This window comes from Apodemus sylvaticus, chromosome 15 (assembly GCF_947179515.1).
Source record: "Apodemus sylvaticus chromosome 15, mApoSyl1.1, whole genome shotgun sequence".
Classification (NCBI taxonomy): Eukaryota; Metazoa; Chordata; class Mammalia; order Rodentia; family Muridae; genus Apodemus; species Apodemus sylvaticus.
This window is the reverse complement of record NC_067486.1, coordinates 24,464,337-24,491,984: the sequence shown is the minus strand read 5'-3', so window position 1 is coordinate 24,491,984 and position 27,648 is coordinate 24,464,337. Positions and strand designations below refer to the sequence as shown.

General features: G+C 37.0%; 1 protein-coding gene across 5 annotated transcripts in view; it reads right to left on the bottom strand.

The window, feature by feature from the left end:
- The window catches only part of Robo2 (roundabout guidance receptor 2), a 506,393-nt gene that overhangs the window by 131,554 nt on the left and 347,191 nt on the right, over positions 1–27,648 (bottom strand). For all 5 annotated transcript variants that reach the window (XM_052158220.1, XM_052158221.1, XM_052158222.1 and 2 more), the window contains exons 3-5: positions 20,811–20,968; positions 18,768–18,888; positions 7,974–8,112 (exon numbers count right to left, since the gene is read on the bottom strand). In XM_052158220.1, the coding sequence (XP_052014180.1) occupies positions 7,974–8,112; positions 18,768–18,888; positions 20,811–20,968 (418 nt within the window). The remainder of the gene's footprint in view (positions 1–7,973; positions 8,113–18,767; positions 18,889–20,810; positions 20,969–27,648) is intronic.

Genomic DNA, 27,648 nt, shown 5'->3' with positions numbered 1-27,648 from the left:
AAGGAAGGAAGGAAGGAAGAAAGAAAGAAAAAGCTAACAGTTCAGTGGAATTCCTGGAATACAGGGATCCCAATTTAAAATCTGAAAACCTGATGGCCCTTGGGCTGGAGCATAGTACTGGAAGATGTGCAATAATCCAGAGATGGGAAAAGGAAGTAGGGATTTTCAGAGCTGGAAGACTGGCAGGCAATATTTACCAATAAGTGTACACGAATTCATAGTAAAGGCGGTATCTGTTAAGTAAGCAACATTTAATATTTCTATAGATATTTTTAGCCTGATGAAAAAATGTGAAATTAACACACACAAATTGAATGTCCCTTATTTTTTATCATTAATCTTTTACTGCTGGACTCAGTAAATGCTTCTAATAGCACCTTCTGTGCCTATCCACTGTATATTGTTTGCAGTGCTTAGACATAATTACTTCATTTTGTAACCTTTCAGTGAGACCACGCCAAAGCAGAGGGTATGACTAACCACACCACACTTCTGTTCTGCACCTTCAGGTTGTAAAACACAGAGTTTCAATAGCTCCTCCAAGTTCATCTTCCTTTGTAGTGCTAAAGAAATGTCTCAAACATCGTTTTTTAGAAGATAGAGATATAGATGCAACAACAGAGGCAATTAGTGTCAGAACAAACCTCCAAACCAACAACCCGGACAACAGACTGCATGTGTATCATGCTGGCATTTGTACAAAAAAAAAAATCTCAAAATAAGTTTCCTTTCAGTTTGTTTGACTTTATTCCCCCAGAAACAACTAGGCAAAATACTTATTTAACCCAAAAGACAATTTTGCTTTCCACCTTTTCTTCTTTATTGGCTTATGGGGACAGGCGTGTTTTGGACAATGGTTTATTTACATTACTGTCCCCATGTTCTTAGTATTCCTTTTCTTTGTCTAAAATTGTCTTAATTGACCAATCTCTACTGGCCAAACTAATCAATGTGGTTATTTATTGAGAGCACAAATCACCGCATGTCCTTGAGATGCACACTGAACATGAGGAAGGCAGATCTCCCCAGCAGGGTAGCTAGCACCTGTTCAGCATCTTAGCCCACAGGCTCTAAACAATAGAGCTCCCAGACAATTAATACAGGAACATTTTCAGGGCTAACTGGAAAGAGCCACTTTGTTCAAAATTGCACAGAAAGGGAGTTATAAGTGCTTCTATTCAGTTTCTCTTCTGCAAGAATCATGTAGTTCTGTGTATCGCATATTCCATGGAACTAAGAATTCTAGAAAAATCTCACTAAAAATAGACTTTAGAAAAGGGACTTGTCAGTGGCATGAGGGAAATTGACAGAGTTTTGTACTATATTTCTTAAAATGCTTATTCTTTAGCCCCTTTTCTGTTTTATGAAATATTCATGAATTACCTACACTATATGGAAGCTATCAACTGCATTTAGAAGTGGCAGGCATATATAAAAATGTAAATGGCATATTTTATTTCTCCCCCCCCACACACACACAGAAAAGCTATTACTAACATTCCATTCTACTAGAGATCCCTATTGCAGAAGTTAGTCTCACTCTAGAATCAGTTTAGAAAGCAAAATAAAGAAAAATGAAAAAAAAAAAAACCTGTGACGCTGAATTAGAGTGACATAGTAAAAACTCATATAAATGGTGAAATATGCTAAATGTTCAGTTTTCAGTATTTTGCTAACAACTTGAACCACAGACAGTGCTTTTATGATTAGATATGAGATCATAATTGGTATAATCTCCCTTTTGTTTACCCAAGTTCTAAGATTTTTAAAGATCTCCATCCCATTATAAGATTCTACAGATCATTGTAGTAAATGCAGGTAAACTTTGCTGTTATTTCTTTGTCCATAGCAGATAATATTTATGCCTTTACGTTAGGTGATAATCTTTTGATAGTCAGCAGCCTATGTATTTTTGATGTACTCTTTTGATAATCTCTTTATTTTTATGGTGTAAGATGACACAGAATGGAATACTGCTCTCTTCATTAGAACTTCAAGCAACTTCTATCACATAAAATACTTGTGAAAACATATAACAAATCACTTGATCTTCAAAGACCACTAACAAGCACAGCATCTAGGGTCAGCTGACATACAAGGATGCAGTGCTTAGAAAAAAACAGTTCTACCTCAGGGTTTTGTCTTTGATGTGTTCAGTATGTAAATGGCTGTCCATACTGCCTTGTCTCATTAACCTACAATTCTAAACATAAAAAACTATTTCTTGCACTTTGCTTTAAAGAATTACTTTTGCAACCTGGTGATGAGAACTGAGAGCTTTCAATAAATCGTTAAATTCCACAGGTGCAAATGTGTTAGTAGAAATTAAAATCATACTCTGAAGTTGCTTCCTTTTTTGCCTCCACATTTTTTTGTTTGTTTTTGGCTACATGTGTAAGAAACTTGCCTTACAGATGTGTTGGTACATGCCTGCAAGCCCAGTACTAGAGAGATGGGTAGAGGTAGAGGAAGTTCTAAGTTCAAGGCCAACCTTGGCTACTGAGTAAAATTTTTTAAAAAGTTAGTCTGGGCTTCATGAGACCCTCTGTTTAAAATATTGTTTTTAATGTGTGTGTGTGTGTGTGTGTGTGTGTGTATAAGTATCTGTGGAAGCCAAAGCAACCTGTCAGAGCCCTTGAAGCTGGAGTTACAGGTCATCTAGTGTGGGTCACTGAACTTTGGTCTTCTGGAAGAGCAACTAATCCATCTCGCTAGCCCTAAACTGTTATATTCTTTCATCTCATATTTATTGGGATGCTCTTAAAAAATATGTACTGATGATTTTTATAGTCACAAAAAAGCTGTTGAGATCTTTCTTCCTGGTAGTCAGTTATGAACTAGTATCTTTAGATGTATCTCCAATAAGTTACTATGCTCTACTTAAGAGTCACGATATAAAATACCTTTCATTTTGTCTCTTCAGAAAATAATCACATTCAATAAAATGGGCATAGAATTATTATTAAACTTTCCAACTTTCCTATCTCAACAAGTCATTCCAGTTGTTAAAAAAACAAAAACAAACATTGTATTTCAGCAAAAATTGTGTTGTTAATATCATTAAAGATATTTTTTAGAAAAAAAACTTAGAATGCCAAAGTTTAACAAAATAAATGGGCATATTGTTATTGTTTTAAAAATATTCTCCCTAGGATGAATGAAACAGAGGCAAAAATATCCCCTTAATCCTCAACTCATCTCTGCTCACCAAAGGGTTGGCACAGATAGCTTCTGTGTTGATGGGTTAAGTAGCTATCACAGCATTTCATCTATTTAAACATGAATTGAAAAGCTTTCTTTGCCTCCAAAAGAAAAATAGTCACATATTACTTACATAGTAATTACAGGCTATGCAGCTGCCCAACACTGCTTACTATCACTGTTTTAAGCCTGAACAACTACACAAACTGTACTCAGATTTCATTAAACATTAAGCCAAATAAATGTCATCCTCCACACCAATTACTTATGCAAGAACAATGGTCATCTCCCTTTTCTCAGAGCTAAAAATGTAATGGAATCAATGTTATTGACTTAGTCTGTGGTTCAGTGAAAAGTATTACTGCTATCCTTCCCCAAGAAAAGAGGTCTGTCTGCCTTTCATGTTAAAGTAAATGTTATGCTAATACGCACAAATCAAGACTGAATAAGGTTCCTTGAAATGTCACTTGAGTCTGAAAAGAAAAGAAAAAGTGCCTGACTTCCATCAAGATGGAAATAGTCATTAATTTGCATGTTGAGCCTCTCTAACACAATGGTTTAAAGCTAACACTTCCATTTGTCTAATGAATTAAAAAAAATCACTATTCAAACAAATACTGTAGAGTATAATCCCAGTAGCAAGAGACTAGGGGCCAAAACTATGCAACATTTTAAAAAATGTGTAGAGGGAGTTTTCTCATATCTCTTGAAAATGTAATCTATATGGTACTGTTTGATTATTTTTTTAGATAAATAGAGTGGAACTATTAACTTCAGTATATTCTTTTTTAAAAAATATTTTTATTTTCTATATTCTTTGTTTACATTCCAAATGATTTTCCCTTTCCCAGTTACCCCCTCCCCATATGTCCCATAAACCTTCTTCTCTCCATCCATTCTCCAATCACCTCCCTCCTTTTTCTCTGTCCTTATATTCCCCTGCAATGCTAGATCAATCCTTTCCAGGATCAGGACCCTCTCCATACTTTTTCATGGGAGTCATTTGTTATGCGATTTGTGCCTTGGGTATTCAGGGCTTCTGGGCTAATTAATATCCACTTATCAGAGATTGCATTCCATGTGTATTCTTTTGTGATTGGGTTACCTCACTTAGGATGATATTTTCCAGATCAAACCATTTGCCTAAAAATTTTGTGAATTCATTGTTTCTAATTGTTGAGTAGTATTCCGTTGTGTAAATATACCACATTTTCTGTATCCATTCCTCCTTTGAGGGGTATCTGGGTTTTTTCCAGCTTCTGGCTATTATAAATAAGGCTGCTATGAACATAATGGAGCATGTGTCTTTATTGCTTGCCAGGGAATACTTTGGGTATATGCCCAGGAGAGGTATAGCAGGGTCCTCCGGACGTGTCATGTCCAGTTTTCTGAGGAGCCTCCAGACTGATTTCCAAAGTGGTTGTACCATCTTACAACCCCACCAGCAATGGAGGAGTGTTCCTCTTTCTCCACATCCTTGCCAACACCTGCTGTCTCCTGAGTTTTTGACCTTAGCCATTCTGACTGGTGTAAGGTGAAATCTCAGGGTTGTTTTGATTTGCATTTCCCTAATGACTAATGATGCTGAGCACTTTTTTTTTTATTCGATATAATTTATTTACATTTCAAATGATTTCCCCTTTTCTAGCCCCCCCCACTCCCCGAAAGTCCCGTAAGCCCCCTTCTCTTCCCCTGTCCTCCCTCCCACCCCTTCCCAGTTGCCCGTTCTGGTTTTGCCAAATACTGTTTCACTGAGTCTTTCCAGAACCAGGGACCACTCCTGCTTTCTTCTTGTATCTCATTTGATGTGTGGATTATGTTTTGGGTATTCCAGTTTTCTAGGTTAATAACCACTTATTAGTGAGTGCATACCATGATTCACCTTTTGAGTCTGGGTTACCTCACTTAGTATGATGTTCTCTAGCTCCATCCATTTGCCTAAGAATTTCATGAATTCATTGTTTCTAATGGCTGAATAGTACTCCATTGTGTAGATATACCACATTTTTTGTATCCACTCTTCTGTTGAGGGATACCTGGGTTCTTTCCAGCATCTGGCAATTATAAATAGGGCTGCTATGAACATAGTAGAGCATGTATCCTTATTACATGGTGGGGAATCCTCTGGGTATATGCCCAGGAGTGGTATAGCAGGATCTTCTGGAAGTGAGGTGCCCAGTTTTCGGAGGAACCGCCAGACTGCTTTCCAGAGTGGTTGTACCAATTTGCAACCCCACCAGCAGTGGAGGAGTGTTCCTCTTTGATGCTGAGCACTTCTTAAGGTGTCTCTCGGCCATCCCAATTTCTTCAGGTGAAAATTCTTTGTTTAGATCTGTACCCCATTTTTAATAGGGTTATTTGGTTCCCTGGGGTCTAACTTCTTGAGTTCTTTGTATATATTGGATAATAGCCCTCTATCAGATGTAGGGTTGGTGAATATCCTTTACCAAGACCCTTGAGGACATGGGCACAGGGGAAAAGTTCCTGAACAGAACACCAATTGCTTATGCTCTAGGATCAAGAATTGACAAATGGGACCTCATAAAATTACAAAGTTTCTGTAAGGCAAAGGACACTGTTAAAAGAACAAAATGGCAACCATCAAATTGTTTGATTATTTTTTTCTTCATGAATTGCATAAACTTTGAAGCAAATGATTTTTAAAAGACATGGAAGTCTTTACAAATGGAAGAGGTAAGGTTGTCATATTTATCACTTTACACATAATAACTCAGAAAATAAAATGTCTCCTCAATTATATTTTAGTTATATTCTGTTCAAATATATTTAATTGCATTCCATTCTAAAGTACAGGTACATTAAAAATTCAGTACAGTGTCACAACTTTCTATCATATATTTTTATCTCAACTTAATCTTACTTAACAATTATGGTATACATATATGAAAACAAAAGAATAAATTAAAGCTATAAAATTGACATAGAAAGTTAAAATAAAATATTAAAAAGATTGAGACCAAAGCAGGCTTTGTGGTATGTCTGTCATTCCAGCACTTATAGACTAGGGGATTTAGGATGTACCTCAACACTGTCTCAACAAACAGTGGGGCAAAAAATATGGTTCCTTGTCTCATGATCCTTTGAATCAATGTGATGAGATGCAAGTCACCCCTATGGCTTTCTTTCTATAATGTCACATAGCAAGTATATCCACCCATGTCAAACAACATGTAAATCCAGGCTTGGCTTTTCTGTGCCATATCTCACTACCACTCCTCTTTAAATACAAGGCTAGAAATACTCAAAAGTACCACAACTCTGTCAAAGACCAAAGATGATTGGGAAACATTTTAACTAATCTGCAAAGCCTACAGCTCCAAATTAAACACATATCTTGGACTGGTCTCCAGAGCAGAAAAAGACAATAATGAAAACTGATTAAATTCAAATGATGTTTATCCTGTATTTAATCATTGTAACAGTTTTCACTAGGTGTGGCAAATATATTGTAGGTGTATGAGACAAGTGAACGTGGGATCAAGATATACAGGCAACCCTGAGGGATTTATTTTATAAACTAAAATATCCAGAAATTAAACTCAGTTTTTAGAACTGCAAAATCTTTACAGTCTCAGTAATTTCGTTGTTCTTTTTGTTTGTTTGTTTGCTTCTGTTTTTCAGTTGTTGTGTTATGTTATGTTAGTTATGTTATGTTATGTTATGTTATGTTAGTTATGTTATGTTTTGTTTTGTTTTGGAGGTCTCACTATGTAGCTTTGGTATCCTAGGACTCACTGTGTAGACCAAGCTGACTTCTGTGAAAACATGTTCAACTTGAAACTATTGAATGAAATCAAGTATCTCTAGAAGGAAATACTTGATAAATTACAGATTGTACAAGACTAGTAATAGTAAGTGTGCTAGCTTGCTACTAGTTAAGTACTGACTACTAGTCAGTGGGGAGAAGGAAGGAGAGGGCAGAGGAAGTGGCAACAGAACTGTTGCTTTACAAGAAGAGAAAAGCTGAATGGTTTATTTGATAATGGATATAAAGGTATTGATTGATTGATTGATTGATTGATTGATTGTTTAACAAGTGACTTATTGATTGATTTTGCCTCTGCCTTCCTATTGCTGGAAATGAAGACTTTGTCTACCACATCCATTTTGGAAAAAGTCTGAACAAAAAAAATTTTAGAAAAGACAAATTATTTTTTCTAAGATGATAGACATTTTTGGTTATTTTGGAGATGTTGTAGTGGAGAGACTGAGATTGGTAAAAGAAGAATGAAAGTAATGGAAAGCCTGTCTCTGAAAAAAAAACAGGGCGAGTGCCAGGACACTGAGGACAGCCCCCCTGGGAGCCCATCTATTGATGAACCACTGCTTGTTAATATCTGTTGTATATAAGTCCCTTTGGCCACTTACACTCAACAGCCTTTTGTTATAGATAGTCTGGGCATTCAAGAAAGGCATTGCAGATTAAACAAACAAGGCCCCCGTTAGGGACACTTGCACACGGGTGGCCATGAATTCAGGGAGTCATTAACAAACATACAAGTAGCCCTGAGGATGATAATACCTTAGGGCTGAGTGGAACTTTGACATGATAGAATGGAGAGAGAAGGATCAGGATTAATGTGGCTTTCTACTGAGCAACATCATAAGTGTGAAAGATGGGGAAATGGACACAGTGGGTTAGAAGCCAAAAATATAAATCATATATGTGAAGCTACCCAAAAGATATGTGGTTTTGGTGGTGGAAGCATGAATGTTGGTGATGTGAACATTGCTCCATACAACAGCCTTACCTTCCTCTTGGCAAATCTGCGTCATCTTTTCTCCACCTTACTGTTGGCTGGGGATCTCCTTGGACCTGACAACGGAATTCTACAGCCTCTTCCTCTAGCACCACCTGGTTAATTGGCCTCCTGAGAAACGTGGGTCGTTCTTTGCGGGAAACAAAAAGAAAACGTATAGTCCAATTAGATGAGGTATATGTGATTTGTATTTAAATAATTGAAAAACAACAATAACTAGGTAGTTTATTCTGAAGACACACAAACCTAGCTCTGCATGTCACCTATATCAGATAAATACATTAAATACAGATAAATATTTTTTGACATTTCTTGAACCTAAAAATCAAATAAGTTTCTGTATTAAACTGTAGAGCCTCCTGGAAAAGCTAAAATGGATATGCAGTAAATTTCTGCCGTAAAATAGGTGAAACCAATCACCAAGATAGAAAACACTAAATTGTTTACAAACAAGGAGTTTAAAGTCACTGTTCCATTATTGTTTTTCAGAACAGAAAAAATAAAGAATAAAGCTAATGAAAAATAATAAAAAGTAATAAATATTAATGATGGAATCGTCAATAGAATTCCAGGAAAATACTGCACGTAAAAATATATTCCCCAATATTCTCCACTTGATATACTACTTTATAAGGACTCAATGCATCCATCAATTGAATGCTGTTGAACATTTTTAAAATACAGTTTTTTGTTTTAAATATTTTCTATCCTACCTAAATTTCTTAATTTTTTTCCCAGTATTATTCTTTAGTGTTTTAGCCTTTTAATTCTACACTTTGGACTATAGTCTAGCACTTTTCTATACAACAAAAATTATTCTTAATTATTAGGGTTTTACCATCAAAGAGATATATGAGACAAAACCAGTTTAACCACCGCCCCCCTACACAGTTACATCCCTTTTCCAGTATCAGTCTATTTTAGATAAAGAGCAGCCACTAGAAAATGTACCTCTTAAATTTTATGAACAATGGCTTCAGAATCATATATTAAGTCCAAGTTTGCTACTTTCTGAAGGAGAACGAAAACTAGGTCATGAAAGACAAGTGAGTTCCAGGGGGAGCTGAGAAGGTGGAAGGGGCCATATGGCCATGGCTAGCCTTTTAAGACTTCCGTTTCAACTCTTCCCATTTAGAATTGTGAAAATAATGTCACATAGAAAGAAACACACTGAGCAGGAAACCTTCCTTGAAACTAAATCACTTAAAATAACACATTAAGTACACAGGTTGTAAATATGCATTTTTATTGACATCAAGATCAATATTCAGAAAACAATTGTGAAATGCCAAGGGAATTTTTTTTTCTCAAGAAATTCAATAATTGTGGGCATTTAGCAGGCTGAGAGTGTTATGCCTCCAGAGAGAATCAGACACTAGATGTTGGCAAACAGCTATATATATTCCAGTATTTGTATTCTGCAACTTCAAAGTTCAAAGCTATAAAAATAGGCAGAGAGAATTTTATCATGAAAGGTTTCTTTCTTTATTTTTATTTTATTATTATGTTTTAGGTTTATGTGTGTTTTGACTGAATACATATGTCTGTATATCACATGTGTGTTGTGTCTGTGAAGGCATCAGAATAAAGCATTAGATATCTTGACCCTACAAGTACATCCAGATGGTTGTGAGCTACCCTGTGGGTGATGAAAATCAAACTCAGGTTCTCTGGAAGAACAGCCAGTCTTCTGGACCATTGGGTCCTCTCTCTAGCCTGCTATCATGGAATTTTTGTAGTGTAGAATTTGCAAACAACCAGACTAGAAAATGATGCTTTGCTTCCAAAGAGTATAATGTAGGCAGAATTATTTCTCAATAAAAGATTCTACCTGAACCACAGAGCAAATGTACAAGTTGGAAGGATTAATTTAATATTTTTCTTTTTCCATTTTGATGTGTGTGTGTGTGTGTGTGTGTATACACATGCAAGTATAAATGTGTGTGCCCATGGTGTACATGCACAAACATATGGTGAGAGAATGTACAAATATGCATGGTTGGAATGTGTAGAGACCGGAAATTGACACTGGGAATTACTCTTCATAGTTCTTCTACCTGATTAATTTACTCACAATTCTTTACACAAACTCTGGGCATCATGTCTATTGTCATACCTTGCCCTAGTCTCTGCCTTCTATTGCTATAAATGAAGGAAGGGCTGAATCTCGAAGTTCACAGGTATTTATGGAAATCTGGGGATCTGAATGCTCAAAGCATTGAACCATCTCCATAGATCCAAAGTTGTTCTGATGTCCTTTTGAATGGTGGACAGGATGTTTCTCAACTATATATTTTAAGCGTGATGATGCTGAGTTATTGTTTCTGCAGTCCATAGACAATAGGATTAGTTTATCTTTATAGGTGTTCCAAGTGTTAATAGTGCATTAGCGAGGAAGTGAGAGGGAAATTTTCTATGCTGTTTGATGCACTCATCTAGTGTCTGAATTCACCCCCTGCTCACAGGGAGGAAACCACTAATAACATCACTTGAGACTGAAAAGTGATATTTCAAGGAGACCTCTTCTGTTCTCTGATGTTATTGGGAATATTGTACCATAATCTGCCCTATGGTGAAACAAACTATAACAGTGTTTTCAGTCATTAGGCAAATGTGAATGTGGGCTCTCCTACCCCAGGCTCCAAACTTAATGGCTTGTAAACAGCCAGCAGCTTGGTTACATAATGAAAGTGGTGGGAGATAAAACTGACCATAGAGTGAGGGCCTTGGCTATGAAGGGCAGGTGGACAGTTCAAGAAAGAGGACACCCTAACTGATGGAGATGTGCTGAAGGCCCTGATGTTCTGCAGAAGCACCCTTTAAAATGTACATAACAAGGACTGCATTGGTGAATCTGGGAAAGGTCAAATAAGAGAGAAAGATAAAGTACGCCAAAGAGTTGCTAAGCACAATTATTTCCTTTTATACTGACAGAGATTCCGAAGTATTAATAAAGGCAGTAGACTTAAGATATCCAAAATGAATTTTCTATCCGAGGAACAGGAAGAAATACAATTTTTTTTTGTTTTGTTTTTTAAGACAGGGTTTCTCTGTGTAGCTCTGACTGTCCTGGAACTCACTCAGTAGACCAGGCTGGCCTCGAACTCAGAAATCTGCCTGCCTTTGCCTCCCAAATAAATGCTGGGATTAAAGGCGTGCACCACTACCACCCGGCTTGCAAAATATAATTCAAACCAACTAATCACATTGATAAGTATGCTGTGTGTTTGATCCTGGAGAGCTTAGGCCACTGTAAGTAAAGTTTGTGTTTTTGAAATGAATTAACTTTGAATCAATAGTGAATGAAGGCTATGTATGTAACTGTAAGAAGGAAGATTTATTTCAAAATAAAACAAGTATGGTAACATCTATAGCTATAGAACTTAAATTTATATATATGTATATATATGCATATACTTATATACATATACTTATTATATTTGTATACATATACATATATATTTATACATATAAAGTGCATTCTTATGTATAATAAAGATTCCTGTTAAAAATTAAATGCCGATATGATTTTAGAAGGTAAAGATGGTAAACTCTTGTTCCCTGACAAGAGATAGAGTTTCATGCCCATATTAAGAATCAGTAAAAATGAAAAGTGAGGAATTGACCTAATGAAAAAGAAAGCCAAATAGAACTGTCTCAGACATCTCTTTTTGTACTAAAATTACCTGCGAAGGAATGGAAAGTCAAGAGAGTAAGAGTCTTAAGTTGATAATAGAACAATCTAGTGAGAGATAAGAATCACATTCAATATTCACTTATGTCTGCAGAGATATATGTCCACGAAGCTCTGAACAATTAAAATCAACAACTGTGGAAACCTTGATCTATTGAACAAGCTAACTTAATTTTAAGACATATCAAAATAACACCACTGAGTTTTTCCATGGTATCCCCTTAAGTCTGACCACACATTGAAAGGCAGGGAGAGAAACCTCTAGAGTCATTTGTGTGCTGCTTATCAATTAGATTAGAGTCCCCTTAGGTCGACTGATCCCTAATTATATACCTATGCAGTGGTCAGAGGCAACTTCTTTGCCAAAGCAATTAACTTTTTTTTTCTCTGAGATTAACTGGATTTGAATGACCTGCATAACTTGCTTGCAAGGTTAATCCCTCTGGAGATAACAGTGTTGTTTGCCTGTGTGATACTCTGTAGAGGACAGCTCTCAAATAGCCCTGTCAACCTAGTTCCAAATTGGCAATGTATAGAACCCAATCTTACTCGTAGCTCTAATCAAATCTAATGCCTTGTCTCACTGCAGTCATGTCAACGTTATTCATGGAGAAAAATATTCAACTTAACATGAAATGCTGTGAATCTAATAGATGTTTGAATAATCTTTTTCTTGTTTGTCTGCAACAGTGAGGAAATTACCTACCCAGTTAACACTTTCTCCAACTGTATGTAGTCATTGAGGGGTGGCTCTAAAATTGCCGATGACTGCGCTGTGACAGCTATTTTCAGGATGACCTTAGCAATTTGAAGGTAAAATTCACTTGACATTGTAAAAGAAGTACTGTGGCTATAATTGCATAGGTGGGGTTGTTTAAGTCCTGTAAGAAGCAAACTATGTAATAAAGGGGCATTTGGGCTAACTACTGCTTGTAAACCTTGCCCTGCCTTTATCTGCTTCAGAGTACTGCCTCAGAGCAGAGTCTAGAAAGTGAGGAAGCCATCCGGTGGTGGTAGGCTTCTCAGGTCTCCTTTGACTTTACAGGGTTCGTTAATGGGGAGCGATGTTTGACATCCATTGGATGTGTTTACTGTGCCATTCCAAGAGCTTGGGAATAATGGTCAGGCTCCCTGGATGTGATTACATAGATTCTGACTGCATTCATTTTGTTTGCCAGTAATTTTCACTGTTGGAAGCAAAGAATGAAAACGGATAAAACCTGGAAGGGAAAACTCTTCTCTCATCATGTTTTAAGCACATTATTTCATGTCATTCCTCATGGTAGAATACGAAGGGCCATCAGATAACGCACGCTCTCTCTCCACAAACTTCATCACTATCCTAAAGCATTTAAAAGAGGTTTTAAAGGAGCTTGAAGATATATGCACCAAGAAAGTATGACATAGCTTCTATAAATCAGTATAGTCTGAATTATTAGATGAAATCTGCATCATATAAATAAGATAGGTATTTCATTTCAAGTTTTTATGTATTTATTTTTTTGTACATGAGTGTTTTGCCTGCATGTGTGCCGTTTTACCTTGTGTACCAGAAGAGGCCATCAGACTCCCTAAGACTGGAGTAACAGAACATAGTGACCTGTCATGTGGATGCCGGAAATCAATGCTACTTCTCTAGAAGAGTAGCCATCACTCTTAAGCCCAGAGGCTTCTCTTAGTACCAAGCCATAGAAAGTTCTTATTGTTTTGAGGTACCATTATTCTTCAAGTTATCTCAGTGTTCCTCTAGTGACTAAAAATTGTCATCACAAGCCCATGTCTCAGTCCCCCATGAATTGACCAATCACTAGTATGCATATACTAACTGAAAATCATGAGATGACAAAGTTTACAATGTATGTTTTAAATGGATAGAAACTTAATGTGAAGGAATATCAATACATTGTGTGATATTTGAAGAAAACTTTTTTTGATAAAAATGAGAGCAATGGATACAAAAGGTGGTCTGGGGAAAAGAATTATGGATAAAAGGAGGTAAATTAATACCACCAAGAAACATGTATAATTCAAAACGATGTTACTGGAATTTTGTGAGGCAAAGCCGGCATAGTAGTGCATGCCTGCTGTACTGAAATCATAAGGCAGGAATGTGAGAACTGTGAATTTTAAAACAGCCTGTGCTACAGAGCAAAACCTTGTCACAAAAGAAAAAAAAGCAAATTTTGTGTCAGACAGAAGAGACACACACGTGGCATGAACAGATTACTATCAACAGGATAAAGAGAAAAAGAAAAGATCAAGATGTTTAACATGTAATTCATAAATCCACGCTCTGAAGAAGCCAAACAGAAAGGCCCCTGAATTTAATAGAGTTGTTTTGGTTGAGAGATTTCTGATTTTGATTTACTAGCATATAAATAAATGAGGGTGTGGAGGAGTGCCAAATCGAGGCTTACAAGTACGGTGTTTCAGAAGAGTGGGTTAAGAACACACTGCTAAGAGGGGGAAAGGAAAAATGAGTAAATCAAAAGTCACAGACCATATGCAAAAGAATACCAATCACAGACACAGTAGACTTCCCTAGAGGAATTCAAGCAATGGAGAACCACTCTGAATAGTCACTGAAAACAAGAGAAGAATGATCTAATATGATTTTTGTAACTTGAATTTCACATAGAGTGAAGCAGATGGGTTTCGAATGTGTCCTGAGCTCCAGTCAAGCGGAAAGCAACAGAGAAACACCGTCAACAGGGAGTACAGAACAAAACGCTGTATGCTGGAAATGAAGAGTTTAGCATCAAAGCAAATAAAGACAAAATCAGGTTGCAGATTCTGAGAGCAGGACTAAGTGGACCCAGTGTGGCATCTCCAGGAGAGTGCTAATGGGGGAGCACATATTGTTGAGGTATAAGAAAGGAGAACTGAAGTGTTGGCATTTTGAAAGAAGCAGAGTGTCAGAATTGAAAATGAATCACAATACAAAGATCTTTAGTTCACAGGTCACAATATTTACCTGGGTAAAACTAACTCAAAACGTTCTTTGTTTATCTATGTACAGCAAGCATATAAGTGTGTGCATTTACATATTTGTATTTGTGGGTACCAGTGTACCATGGCACACATATGGATGACAGAGGATAACTTCTTCCAGTGTCAGGTCTCACAGCCCATTATGTTTGAGACAAGACATGACAGGCTAGCTGGCCTCAAAACTTTAGTGGACTTTGATTCTCTCTCCCATCTTCCTCTAGAGAGATTAGAGATGTGAGCTACTGTGCCTTTGGGGACTGGAAGGCAGATCCTTGTAGTTCATCACCCAGGCATCTCTCTTGCTATTCTAACTTCAACAGTAATAACACAAATGATTCTAAGGAGAATAAACCAGAGAGAGGAAGATATAAAAATAAAAAATGGTTGGAAAGGAGTTTTAAGTTGACCAAACTATTATTTTCTAAAATACAATACAGAGCAAAGTCATAATTAATATATAAAGCATATACTAAAATTAACACATGCTTTAAATATTGAAATGAATATCCAAAGTAGGTGAACACAATAACAACAACAACAACAACAACAACAAAAACCTTATAAAAGTAATCAAAGATGCAGAGTATGTGTGCCTATGTGTGTGTGTGTGTGTGTGTGTGTGTATGTGTGTGTGTACATGCATTCCTGAACGTCTATGCACATGTGAAGGATTCTTAAAGAAGCTATAAAGCAAAATATTTCAGTCTTTTAGTTTAGTTTGTAATATCTATCATATATATTAAAATTGCAATGTATAAAACTGATTTTTGTGTATTATTTTGACATATTTAAAAATCACGAAGGAAATGTATGCCCATTTTGGACAACTTTTAAATAAACAGTTTTCATCTTATAAGTTACACACTCAAACCCTAGTTTCCTTGAGAATGGTTAGGATTTTTAGGGCTTGACATATGTGTTAATTATCTACAGGGTGGGGGTGGGGATGTTCTTTATGAAATGCCTGGAGTTTGTCACAGATAACAGAGCCATTTCGGCACAGAACACAACATTCTGATATTTGAGTTTGATAGTGTGTATATTCTGATTTTTACATTTGACAATGTGCCCTTGAGAAGATTATTTCATAGATAAAATATATGGGAAAGGAATAAATAGCTAGTTCCTCTAGTTCATAAAATCAGTTTACTCTGCATACACCTTTGCGAATGTAGTAAACATTAGAGCTAAATAACCAAAGTATATTTCCTAACACAAGTCCAGTTATTGAAGAATAAAAATATAGAAAGTGTAGATGACTACATTATAAGCAAACAACCTTTACTCTTTCCTTTGATCTCCTTGCAAGTTATAAATGGATGATATTTCTGAAGTAGTAAACATCACCTATTACTTTTTCAATAGAGCATATCTAAGAGTAAAGCTGATAGTTTTTAGCTACTGAGGGACTGTGGTAACCAGAGACCTTAAGGTGAACTTGAAGCCGCCTGAAATTAGAGTTAGGAGGTAGAATGAGTAATGTAAATCAGGTTTATAATCTTGATACCAAAGTGACAATATTTAATAATGTGGGAATACAAGGCAGTTAATTTTTAATGTTCTTGAACTAAAATATTTAAAGCTCATAAATGAGTTGGGCACCACAATTAGCTTATTTCTCTAAACGTTGGAGTTGAAGCTCAGCAAAGCTCTCTCACATGAGTCCTGGTTTTGACTATGAACAGCACTTCCCTGTCTTATTTCTTGTTCTTAATCTTTTAAAATGATATGATCAATCACATTATTTCCCTTTTGCCAATGCCTCCCAGATCCTCCTTGCCTTTATAATTGCATTGTTCTATTCTGTCTCTTTGTCTATATTTCCTTCTGTCTCTGCGGTCTCTCTATTTCTATCTCCTGTCTCTCTCTGGTTTCCGTTTTTTTTTTTCTTTTTTCTTTTTCTTTTCTTTTTTTCTTTTCTTTCTTTTTTTTTTCTTTCTTTCTTTTTTTTTTTTTTTTGTGACAGGTTTTCTCTGTATAGCCATGTCTGTCCTGGAACTCACTCTGTAGACCAGGCTGGCCTCGAACTCAGAAACCCACCTGCCTCTGCCTCCCAAGTACTGGGATTAAAGGCGTGTGCCACCACCACCTGGCTCCGGGTTTTTTTTTCTTTTTTTGGTTTTGTGTTTAGATTTTTTAGTTGATTTGTTTGATTTGATTTTTTTTGTTTGTTTTGGGTGGTTATTTGTTTTGTTTTGCTTTGTTTTGTTTTTGGTTGGTGGATTGTTTACTTTTAACTTTGGGGAAAATTTTTTCTGTGTACAAAATGAGATTTTATTTTTCCATCAACTTACTGTATATAAAACCCCTCAAGCAAGTTTACACCATCAGATAACTATTTCCCAGATCTCTAAATCAATTCTTCCACAGGAACTGCCTCTGGATAAATCTCTTGGGTTAATAGCTATTTTTAAAATAATTTAGAAGTGTTACCATAACTCGTGACAGGCTTAGGGATCCCCTACAGTTCTCAAATGTTTTTAGGGATAGTAGGGTAAATATTTCATAAACAGACACATTACTGGTAGATCTAATTGCTTTGGTAATGACATCGAACCATTTCAATTTCCTTCTGCAGGCAGTCTATACAGCTATAATGCAATGTTTTCTACTCAAGACATTGTGGTAGCTACAAAAATAGCAATGAGTGTTTCTTTAAATAGAAGAGCTATACTTTTTGGCTTTCAATGCTGATATTCAGTGACCACTAATTTCATATCTTACCAGACAAAACTGTATTTTATTCATGCCTGAGTAGAGAGTTTTGAGACATTTAAAGATGACTGCATACAATTTAGAGGCAACCTTATAGTTATCTATGTACTAGGTGAACAGAAGTCTACAGGCACACACTGAACAGAGTAATGTTTACTCATTGCTTTAATGAATTATGGGAGGTTTCCTGCCTTCTGCATTTGGGACTTCAAGCAGGGGCATATCCACAGGGAGTAGTATCAGAGATTACTCAGTGTGCAGGAAGTTTTAAAAGTAGAGTTTATTCTTTCTTCAAAAAGCAAAACCAAAAGTACATCACTACATCTCTTTCCATCATGATTTCCCCCATCCTAAGACTGGACAGTGCCTCTCAAGATACAGAAGAAGCCTCATTAGAGACCTATCCCAGACTTCAACACCACACAGCAACAACACCACACATAAGTAGAAATCTTGCTATGATATACTTGGAATTAAGATAGGTTTTTTAATATTTGAAGACAGGTATTTTAATCCTATCAGAATGAGTAAAGAAAATTCTGTTAATACAAATTTAAATACATATACAAGCACACATGTGTTTGTGACTTATGTTCACATACATACATGTCTGATACATGATAGATATATCAAAACAGGATGAATAATGCACATAGGACAAGTTAACTATTTCAATTTGTCATGGAAATAGTGGCCTTTTCAAAACAGTTTGTTAACGGACAATATCCTAAATACATAAATAAATTAGATATATTGATATTTTTAAATTTGACATGAAAAATTTCACCACAAACCCCCTAAAATTCCAGTTCTAAGCACTACTGATTATTCTAATTAATGAATAAGTGTTCATATATGTCTGAATTTTTTTAGTGATAAAATTTTTTTAGTGATAAAAGGGTAAATTTTCTTTCTTTTTTCTGCAAGCATGTTTAGCTTTATTTTTTTATACTTTTTTATTTAAATAAGGAGAGTTCTTTCATATGGAAAGACCTAATGCAATCACAACTATTTATAATTAGTGATGATCAATATTTTCAGATTGACAGGGAAAAGAAGAATTATGAGAAGGACCAACTTTACCCTGTCCAGGAGGGAACTTCTACGTTAGGTTAACTGAGGTAGGAAACCTACCCTAAATCTGTAGAATACCATCTTGTGAGCTGTGGTCCTGTGCTGAGTTTAAAGGAAAAAGTTAAGCGAGTGTCAGTGTTGTTTTCTCTTCATTGCAGGACTACAGACACGAGGTGAGCACCTAGCTGCTCCGTGCTTGCACTACTATGTCCACCAGGTGTTCCTTCTGTTCAGCTGCTTCCTGTCAAGTGTTTAGTCACAGAAATGAGAAAAGTAGCTAAGCCGTAATGTGGACTAGAAGACAGGCTTACCAAAGACAGTGAGCTCTGCAGGGTCGCTGTCTCTTTCTCCCACCATATTGGTTCCTACACAGGTATACATGCCAGCATCGCTTTTCCTAGTGTTGGAGATCATCAGCTTCCCACCACGGATCTTCACAAAATAACCCAAAGGGGAAAAAAAAAGGAAAGAAAGAGGTTCGAGTTAATAATTTGGATTATTTAAGAACAATCAAGTCTATTGCTGCATAAAGACAAGGATTCTTTTTTAAAGAGCCAGATTATAAATAAAATAGCTTAGATAAACCACTGAATTTTGAGATGACTTGATATAGAACAAAAGTCAAAGGGTATATTTTCTTTCTTTTTTCTGCAAGCATGTTTCGCATTATTTTTTTATACTTTTTTATTTAAATAAGGAGAGCTCTTTCACATGGAAAGACCTAATGCAATCACATATTTCAAAGGAGAAACAACAGAGACTGACCTGGAGGGAAGGGACAGTGAATTCACGATTCCATTTCCCATCCAAAGAGGTCCCCTATATCAAGTCTAAACAAGATGCACAGTACAACTTTAGCATTGGCTGCTGGTCTGAGTGAAAGGCATAGGGAAGGAAGAAAGAAAAGCAAAAGAAAACAAAAGGGCCCTCAAGTCCTTTTCTATAAAAGGTATGAGGTAGAAACTTAGGGCACAGGACCCCTTTCAGCTAAGGTGCCTGTACAGAGCCTCCACAGGAGAAGGGGCTCCAGGATTGGGACATGCCAAAGATGGGGCCTGGGGATGTTGCAGGTCTGAAGTAGGCAACTGGGAGTTGCAGGTGTCATGTGCCTGGAAGATCACCAGTCAGAGCTGGTAGGCCTAGTGGAGAGCACAGCGGGGTGACTGTGCTTGTTCCCAACAGTGATCACTCTGTTCCACATGACCTAACTTGTCTTAGAACCTTCTCACAAAAGAGCTGGCTTTTCCACTCATCAAAGTAAAGAATACAGAAGCCAGACTTCTGTGCCCTTGTTAGTGAAAGAGTCCCAACAGACCCTCTAACCCAGACTTACTGGAAATGAGGGCAAGGTGAATCTGAAATATAACATGTAGGTACCTGGTAGAGGGGGATCCCAGTGGATATTGTGGGATAGATTTAGCCAGAGTTGCCTCATGACCTCAGTGGGCACACTCTTGTGCCCTGGGCACTGAGTGTCAAATCATTCACGACTTCATCCCTGACCATCTGGAAGGGGGCTCCAGAACACAGGACAGCAAGGTTGATATTATTATCCAAGTATCTCTAGAAGCAGCAGAACCACCATGTCTTTGGAAATGAACCAGCTTTTCTAAATGTATGCTGCAATCTTCCATTGTTTATCCCCTTTAAAAGAATGCCACTTGATGCAAATCCGCTAAAGACCAAATTCTTGTCATTGTAGCTTTTCATATTAACAATGAAGGCAGAAACATGAGTTCACATTGTGATCTCTACCAAGCATTTAGATTTTATGTAATGTCATCTCCATGTTCACATGGCATAAATTCTCATTTATAACAAATATAGCAGATATATATGATTTTTATTTTGAAATAAAAATTGTAGACTCAAATGAAATAATTATTTTAATAAAATATATCAAATATCAGTTACTGTATTTGATTTAAATGTAAAACTAATATATAATATCAAATGCAAGTCTAATTTGAGTGAGGTTGTCCTTATTATTTTTATATAATACTGAATCTAGTATGAAATGGGAGATAGTTAACATGCTAATGGCTACCATTTATATTTTAATATCAGTGTATAAATATAAATGACCAGTAGAAACCTTTAGAGAGATAAGATACCAATATCACAGTAGAAAATAACAGTAACATATTTAAATTGGTATAGCTATTAGTATAATATAAACTCTCATGATTGTCTTACTAAATTCCATACAAAATTTTATTTTCACCTTTAAATCATTTCAATATGTTTTATATGGTAAATTAGCATTTAAATACAATTGTGTTTTTAATATGTTAACATTTTCTCTTTCGATGTGAAACTCAGTCTCTCTGGACCTTTCTTATAATTGAACTCACACTTATTCTCTCTTCCTTGTCATCAATTCGGACTTTGTCCTTTTTCCAGTAGATGGTTGGTTCTGGGTGTCCCCGTGGTGGCTGGCACTCCAAGATGGCCGGCTCTCCAGCTGCGACTACCACATCTGTGGGATTTTGCCGGAAGTCATCTCTCAACACTGAAAAAAAATTAAAATTGTTTAAAGCCATGCTTAAGGTCAATTCTGTCTTGCCAAAATTAACTTCAAGTCTTACCCAACATTTCTAGCACCAAATGTTGTATATATCAGGTACATAAGCCATGCCCTTTAGAAAACATGCTAAACCCAACCCAAGTGCTGCCTGGTGGGGACAGTGGTAGAGAGTGTCATTTGCACACATCGGTGCTAAAAGTCCAGTTTTAAACATGAGATCTTGAGCAGCTGTGAAGTAGAACATTTGGGACATAGTTCTGAGTTTTAGGTACCAAGTGAGGTATAGAGCATTTCACATAATGCAGATCTACTCTCTATAAAGAAAACCATATATGTTTATGTGTCCATAAATGCATAACAATGAATACTTAAGATACAACAAGCCTGAGTCAAGCTGTGCACTCTTGGCTTATGGGTATGTGTGTATATGGTTCTATGAAGGAAGTGGGCTGAGAAACTCCGAGAAGCTCTCTTTTCTTGTGACCTGACTGGGGGTGCACTCCACACTTCAGCAAACAGACTCATTGTTTGCTTTTGCAACACACCAGCGCCCACACACAAGGGCTTCATTTTCATTCTCCACCTGCCAAGTGACATCTGGGCAGCGTGACGTGAAGAACTCAGACACCCCTTACAGCACGGCTGCAGCCTGAATTGTCCCTGTTTTTTTTTTCTTTCCAGAGAACAGCAGGTTGGACCTCCAAAAATCTGGCATGTGTCAGATATCCAAATGTCAGCTATCTATCAGTATGATCATTTTCTTCTGCTGGCAAGATCAGAAGTTTGCGTGCACTCTCAGGCAAAGAATATCCATAACCATTTTAGTATAAAGCAGTCAAAACACGAGTTGAGACTGGTAAACATGTTTTCTCTGCTGCCTTCATGTTTCATTTTCCTTTTCTTTGACATTCCAACACTCAGAAGCGTTATTTTGTCCTATGCATCTACTTTTGTTTGCTTTCATGTTCTTTTAAGACAGCCTCACTATGTAACCTAGGCAGGCTTCAAACCAGTGATCCTATCATTCTCCTGTGTCAAGGACTGATTACAGGTGTATTAAACTCTGTTAAATATGGTTTATTTTATACTATGTATAGGTAAAACATCCATCCATCCACCCTCCCACGCACCTATCTCTCTATCAATCTGTTATCTATCTATCTATCTATCTATCTATCTATCTATCTATCTATCTGTCTATCTATCTTATCTACTTTCATATACTGTTCCATTGTATATCAAATAAGTACAAACATTGGGTGTATATCTGTTTCTCTCTCTATGTGCATATTCATATAATACATAAGTGTGTGTAAATATACATACATACATACATACACATACACACACACACACACACATATATGGTATATATTGTCTAGAACTATCACTAGATAGCTTCATATAATCTGCTAGGTAAAACAACTATTGAAAATGTTTATTATGTTAAGCCAGCTGCCTTCCCTACCCTATTATGAGACCCAGCTCAGCTCTCTGCATCTCTCTTTGTTATGTGGTGTCCTTAAGTTAATATCCATTCTCCAAATACTTAAGAGTCTCTATCCATGAAATAGCCTCAGAGAAACAACTACCAAAATTTCAGTTTTTCTTTTCTTTTTTTTTTCCTCATAACATCCTCTAACACGCCTTTTTGTCTTCATAAAGTCATAGCCACATAAGAGAACAGATCGCTTCCTATTGAAGGAGCAGCAGGGAAGCATTCTGTACAGACTGTTCATCCTTAGATTCAGATTCATAAGCCTTTCTGCTTAGCATAGGTTTACCTGTTAGCACTGAGAAGGACACAGGTTTTTATTTTGTTTTGTTTTGTTTTGTCTTCTTGTCTCACTGGCAAGGGACATATAATTTTTATGCACAAGGACTGGCTTCTGAATGAAGAGAGAGAGATGTGCATTTAAGTGTGACATTCATGCAAGAGGAGAAGGGTTAACACCATAGTTTCCTCTTGTAGGTGTATCCTCCAGGGAGAGCAAGCTGGTGAGTAATTTATATTCCGAATAGAGAACAGCTGCCTATTTATGCAATGCTAAGAAGTGCAAAAATATGGTAACAGGGCAAGGAACCCCCTATGATATCCGGCCCTGGCAACAAATGGTGTTTTGGCAGAACCTCAATCTGCTCCAAAAAACAGCACATCTGGCCAGTTGAAGGCCCTTCACCAGATCTCATCCCCTAAAAATGATAATGCCAAAGCGCCTTCATTCAAAGAGCTTAAGAGCATTGCAAATCATAAGAATCAGTCTCTATCTATTAAATAGGCTCAGAGAAACAACTAGCAAAATTTCAGTCTTTTGAACAAAAATATAGTTTGATATACATATATATATGTAAAACAAACTATAAGGACTGCACTTTTGAAACAATATAACATGTGTTTATGCATTCAAAAAAAAAAAAAAGGAAAATTACTCCAATTTGCACATGAAGCCAAGAAATCTAACAGCATCTGTAATTTGAGGCTTTCAGACTGTTCACTCAGAGAGTAGGGTGAGATAATGGTATAATTGGTACTGTACCCTCTTCAACTTGTAATACGCTCTTTGGGGTTTGCCTGTGATGCGTCTGACTCCTGTCTTCCCAGTCGCCTCAATTCAGTTGCCCTTAGGTGTTGGGCAAAGCTTGTCTACACTGTCTCACTCAGGGAAATCTTAAAGAGCCTGCACATTACTTCTGACAGGAGATTCTAACTGCCTAATTTTTTAAAAAAGTGTTTCATCTTTATCTGTCTATGTAGGTATGTGTTACATAGCCAGGAGATGTCTCCTTATGCCTTTGGAAATAAAAGTCACAAGGTTTACGAGGTAAGTAACTCTACTGTAAAAAAAGAATTATGTTTGTGATTATAATATAATTACATGATTTCTCCCATCCCATTATACCTTCCAAACTCTCCCATATACCCCTCTTTGATCTGTTTTTAGAACACACACCCCCTTTTAAATTTAATTCCTGTTTTACACACACACACACACACACACACACACACACACACACACACACGTTTTTCAGTCTGGATTATGTTTGTTGTATGTGTGTTTTTAGTACTGACCATTTGGTATTGAAAAGCCAATTGGAAGTAGGGAAAAAACAATAGCAACTACAGCAGCAACAACAAGAACAAAACACCAATATGCTGGAGGCCTCAAACCTACACAAAGAACTAAGATAGCTAACGAATATGCAAAGCAAGAAAAATACTCTAACTCACAGACATTTAAGAAATACTTAAAAAGTGTAAGATTCACAAGGCTCCCACTGTTAGGATTCTGTTTAAGCTCTACCCCACAGTTACCTGGTAACAACCAGGTAGGCCTGGCCTATTATAAAGGGGGCTGCTCAGCCCCTCCTCTCTTGCTTACCTCTCTTGCATCTCTTTTTCTCTCACCCTCAGCTTCTCTCTTGCCCCCTCTTGGGTTCTCCTCCCCTCCCCCCTCTCTCCACGTGGTCATGGCCTGCCTCTGCTTCTCTTCTCTCTCCCCCTCTCTGCCTTTCTCTACCTCTACTACCCTCTTAACTCCCTGCCCCATGCCTGAATAAAGTCCATTCTATACCATACCCATGTGTGTCTGGTCTCTATGAGATCCTTGGCGTGGGCCCGCTGAGACACCCTCATGGCCCCCCACCGCCATTGAACATATTCTCATACCTTTTTCTCTTTTTATGATGACAACACCCACCTCCCTAGTTTTGTAAAAGCTGGGAGGCTGGTGCCCCTCAGGGAAGGGGATTTGGGTGAAGGCAGCTTTCTTGGACCCCATGCTTAGAAACGTACCTTTCTTTTTATCACCAACACCCAATAGGTCAACCTGATAAACTCACTAGTTCACTAAGCTAGATTCAGGCTGAACTTTTTCTTTGGTTCTATTGTCAATGGCTATCTGGAATGAAGAGAAGTTAATCTCCCCGGGCAGTTTCTTAAGAGTTGGTTTTTCTTTACTTTTCTCCTAACACCGCACATTATCTGATAGGGCTGCTTGACGCAGACAGAGGGGAACTTCTATCCAAGCATCAGCAAGAAAGAAGACTCTTAGTCTCATAATATTGGAAGATCCAAATTGCTATCAAATTTGTTTGTGATTTGTATAAAACAGCAGTTAGTATTATAATACCCTATACTAACTTCATGGTGGTTGACAGCTTCAGATCTTGCATTTCTGACTCCCCTGTCTCCCACCTCCACTCTTTCACCCTCTTCTCCCTCTTGTCTAATGTAATCAGATCTCTGGTCTTGATTTTTATAACCTCAGTTGGAGCAAATTATCACTCAGATATGTCCATCTTAGCCCATTAAAATAAATTAGCAATAACAATAAGGCGACCCAGTGCAATGAAAGGACTTCCAAAAGATACACCGTGAAACAGCGCCCTCAGCATCCCCAGCGAGGCCATTAGTAATGTAAGCCTGAAAATATTATTGATAGACGTAGTCATGCACACACCAGTGAATAAAGAAAACCATCCTATACAAACTAAATTGCTCGTGAGAAGGGTAATCTAAAAAGGAATTGTAATGATAAGCTTGAATAACAGTGGTCTCAAGACAAAGTCAAGTAAGACAGTACTGAACCTGGGCTCTGTGCAGGAAAATCTTAAGCATTGGGTGAGAGACCTGTAGAGCTGTACCACAGTCACCTGCTAATTTCTCTATAGAGAACTAAACTCAAGTCCTTAGCACACAATTTAACATTCCCAGTATGTAATCTAAGTGAACTGCAGCGCTTAGAAAGACGGGGCTTTCAGTCCTAGATAAAACAAAACAGGAAATTATGGGCTGTTTTGCCATTTTAATGTTAGGAATGGAACTTAGTACCTCATACATACTAAGGATCACTCAGCTACAAATCCAGTCTCTGGCATATTCCTTACAGTGAGATAGTAGTGTACGTTCATTATATATAATAGTGGGTTTCGTTTTGATATTCTTATATCTGCACTTAATTTATTTGCTCTGCCGTTACTGTCTTTCCATTTCCCCTACCTGCTAAGTCACTTCCATTACTCAACTAGCTTCTCTCGTATTTTCATGTGTGTGTGTGTGTGTGTGTGTGTGTGTGTGTGTAGGTGTGTGCACGCTTGTGTGAGAATCTATGTGTGCATCAATGCGTGTGTATTTCTGTGCATTCTTGTGCAATTCATGCTACCCAGTGAGCATCATTCTTATTATTTACAGGAGCGTGATGATTTGTCCACAGGAATGTACGCACCTTACCAGTCCCTACAACACTACAAAAATATCTCTCGGTCTTCCCCAACCATTGACTACCTATCTTCAGGGAATTGTGAGGCTTTTTGAGTCGTAACACTTCATGTTGGTGGAGACAATCTTTTTCAGATTATTTGTAGGTAATCACACCAGCATGAGTATTCAACAACCATGACTTGCCCAGAATTATTGTGTGCCATACTGCTATTTCATGGATTAGGGTTAAAGACCATACGAAGATAATTTTTGTCTCTATTCTAAAAAATCATTCACCACCACCAATATTAGTAATAGCTACACTTTTCTCAACACACTTTCACTGCCAACCATGTCATTATGTTTTCTTCTATGTCAGTTGAACATGGGGTAAATATGTGCAGAGTTCATGTGCAGAGTGCCTGACACTAGAATCTTGACAGGTATCATGGTAGCTAATTTTCCACACCATCTGCTTGCTTATCTTATCACCATTGCCTTCATTCAGTAGATATTATATCTCCCTAAAATTATAAAATCCCATGCCTTTCAACACTTTATTGTAGCTATGACAAGTTTCCTAAAATGAAAAAAGAAAGCCATATCAATTGTTTGCTCACTCTATAGAGATTTGACTGCATCACTGTTTCCCTGCTGTGAGGAGATACCATGACCAAAACAAGTCTTATGAATGAAAGCATTCACCTTGGGGTTGTTTACAGTTTCAGAGGCTTAGTCCGTTACCACCATAACAGCACACAGATAGGTGCAGGAGAAGTATTTGAGAACTTTACATCCTGATCCGAAGGCAGAGAAGGAGAGATCCTAGGCTGGTGTGGGAATTTTCAAAGCCCACTCCCACTGATACCCTTCTTCAAGGAGTCATACCTTCTGAACCTTCTAATCCTTTCAAACAGTTTTCTTCCTGGTGACTGTGCATTCAAATATGTGAGCCTATGGGGTTAATTTTCATTCAAACCACCACAAGGTTGAACTAAAATTCTCTCATTAATTGTCAAATTAATACAATGTTATGTGTTGCTTAGAACTATGTTTCTAATTATATCTCAAACCTTGCAATAAATGTGTCCATAACTGTCCTACCCTAGTCATTCAGAAACAACTAATTATTCCTTTACATTAATGCTTTAAACTTCTCTTGTCTCTAAGCTGCCACTTTGTTCTCTAACTTTTGTTTATTCAGTTCTCATGCATGTAATTTCTCTGTGATTGCCCATTTTCTACTCATTCACAAGAAAATTCTTCTTGTTTATTTTAAATCTAGAGAAGGTATTTTCCTAAAGCTTCCTTCTTGAGAGACCACACAAAAATTAATCAAGTCTTATTCATTGGTTGATTGAACTATAAATCTCAAGATTTGTTACAATCTTTTTATCATTTAATGTAAACCACAATGTTTTCAATTTAATTTTACAATGGCACTTTGAAGAAAAACTCGAGCTGC